This window comes from Herpailurus yagouaroundi, unplaced genomic scaffold (assembly GCF_014898765.1).
Source record: "Herpailurus yagouaroundi ecotype Mexico unplaced genomic scaffold, PumYag 142, whole genome shotgun sequence".
Classification (NCBI taxonomy): domain Eukaryota; kingdom Metazoa; phylum Chordata; class Mammalia; order Carnivora; family Felidae; genus Herpailurus; species Herpailurus yagouaroundi.
In genome coordinates, this window is record NW_024412397.1 from 62,339,639 (window position 1) to 62,342,166 (window position 2,528).

General features: G+C 48.6%; 1 protein-coding gene across 1 annotated transcript in view; it reads left to right on the forward strand.

Moving 5' to 3' along the window:
- IMPA2 (inositol monophosphatase 2) overlaps nucleotides 1-1,720 on the forward strand; it is a 45,699-nt gene extending 43,979 nt beyond the window's left edge. The window contains exon 8 of the mRNA XM_040479431.1: nucleotides 1,051-1,720. Coding sequence (XP_040335365.1) covers nucleotides 1,051-1,166 — 116 coding nt within the window. The 3' untranslated portion in view covers nucleotides 1,167-1,720. The remainder of the gene's footprint in view (nucleotides 1-1,050) is intronic.
- The last annotated feature ends 808 nt before the right edge of the window (nucleotides 1,721-2,528 follow it).

The window sequence follows — 2,528 nt, forward strand, 5'->3', positions numbered from 1 at the left end:
CAGACTGGACCGGGTGCCGCCAGACCCAACGTCCCCCAGACTGGACCAAGTACCACCACCAGACCAAATGTCCCCTCTACTTCCTCAGAGTCTACTGATGAGACACCATGTGAAGATGTTGGAAGAACAGTGGGCTAGTGCCTTCTCAGCTTTCCTGCCTTCCTACTCTCTGCCTCTAGGCATGAAAAGAGACCCCAGGATCAGGATACGGCCAGATAGGAACACGCGACCACTATACACATACATAACATTTGACGGTTTTCTAGCACACATTCTGACCCCACCAAATCCGACGAGATAGGCAGAATAAGCATCGTACTCCCCATTCTATGAAGAGGAGGCTAGCACCCCCCCCGCACACACACCGTGTAGCTCCGCACGGGGTCAGCATGGTGTAGAGCATGAGCACACTGTGAGCTTTTTAGGAGAACAGACTCAAAAAGGTGACTTGTTCCTTCTACTTCAAGGTCATCGTGTCCCAGTGACTGACCCCCTGGGGGTGAGTCCCCTAATATGTCTGCCCCCATAACTCCTCTTAGCTTCAGGCAGACCCTTGATCTAGTATTTAGGAGTAAGCAGTTTGAGACCGGGTGAATCCTTTTAGATCCCTTTCTCTAGCTTTTTAGTCACGACTTGTTAGCCAGCCTGCATCAGGTCACTGCCTAGACAGGCCCCACCCAGACCTGTTGAGTTAGGACTTCCATCCATCACATGGGGTCCCCGGTGCCACCCGTACAGCAGACATTTGAGAATTGCTCTCCGCTGTGGTGGTTGAACCGATCATGTGAACCTCAGTCCTGATGGCTGGACCTTAACCCCCATTCCCCCAGCACAGCCTCCAGTGCTCCCTTCCTGGGGCAGCAGAGTGGATGCTGAGAGGCTGCACCCTTGCTTTGGCCAGGCTCACGTCTAGACGTCCCTGTATGGTCCTGCCTCCAGCCCAGCCTGGACCTTGGTTTTCCTTGGAATGTGCGTGTGCTCAGTTGCCATTTGGGACTGTTCTGCCCTTTCCAGTAACTTAGGCACCCTGTCTCCTCTCTCTGTCCTCAGGTGGACCTCTCGACCTCATGTCTTGCAGAGTGGTGGCTGCGGGCACCCGAGAAATGGCGACGCTCATAGCTCAGGCCTTACAAACGATTAACTATGGGCGGGATGATGAGAAGTGAAAGGGAGCAGAGGGGCAGAGAAATGTGACCCAAGGACTGGGCCCTCCTGGGAATGCTGAGGCTGGCGGCGAGCCCTGGGACAAAGCTGCCTCCAGCAGCCTGCACACATCAAGTGTCTCTGACCACCCCCAAGAGGAGGTGTTTTGCTAAAGTATGTGGCTTTCTGGTTAAATCCACGTTTTTCACCGGGATTCGGTGTTTAGCTGGTGTCTCTCTTTAATCTCACATAGCCTTTATCAGGTTAGTACACATTCTTCTATCAGGGCCAAAATCCAAATCTCGTGTGACATACGTATTGAAAATTGAGTCTTGATTTTTTTTTCCTCCAGAATGCAAATCTCAGGTAATAAGGCTTTAGAACTGCTGATGAAGCGGACTTGTTCTCAGGCCCTCCCCCATGGTACTTCAGAATGCAATAAATCAAAATAATGGCGCTCTGCTTATCTGTTTCCCTCCATAAGTGTGTCGCCTGCTTCCTCAAACCCACAACGCCCACAGCTGTAGATCCAGGCTCTTCAGGAAAGTTTGCATATTAAAGCCCGAAGTTGGCAGTGTTTGCTGTCTGTCTGCTGCTTTTGATAAGCACTGTGAAAACTACCTTAGTAATTATCATGTGTTAATGGATAAAGTGAGCCATACAAAAATTTTAGGAATTTATTTGAGCAAAAAACAAATCAGGCAGCGTCAAAGCAGAAGTGGTTAGAAGCACTGTCTACGGGGGCTGGGGAAAAACTGTTCTAGAGAAAAGGCCAAAGGAAATTCTCGATTGGCTGCAGCTTAAAACCTCTTTCTTTGGCTGTTTGTGATTGGTTGTCCTTAAGTTCACTCTTGTAACCTTAAGGTATTTACAGGCTTACATTGGTTTGCTTATGCAGGTGCTATGGCATTAGAGCCACCTCAGTCTGATGGCCTCCTTTTTAATTAATTTAACAATCCCCCCTTTTGGTTATCCTGTCATATGTGAGAAGATTGCCCCAAAATTTGGTATTAGCGCCACCCTCTTTCACCATCAGAGTTAAATTGCTCTTGCCTCACTGTGAAACTCCCAGGTTATGTTGTCAGATCCATGGAAGAATTGCTTTTGCTTTTTTCCCCATTGTTCAGCTTGTTTCTTTTTCTCCAAGCACACTGAAACCATCTGCTGTGCTGATGGCTGCAAGCACGCCTGTAAGACCTTTGAGAGAACACAGCACACCAGACTGACCGTGATACTATTAGGAGGATAATACCAAGCGACTGAAGTATACTCCTAGCCATGGCCCCCATGAACCAAACCGGTTGCTATCAAATAAATCAAAGAATGTACCAGAATCAACCTGTATAAGCCAAGGAGCATGTTTGTTAATGTCTTGTACTGGAGTT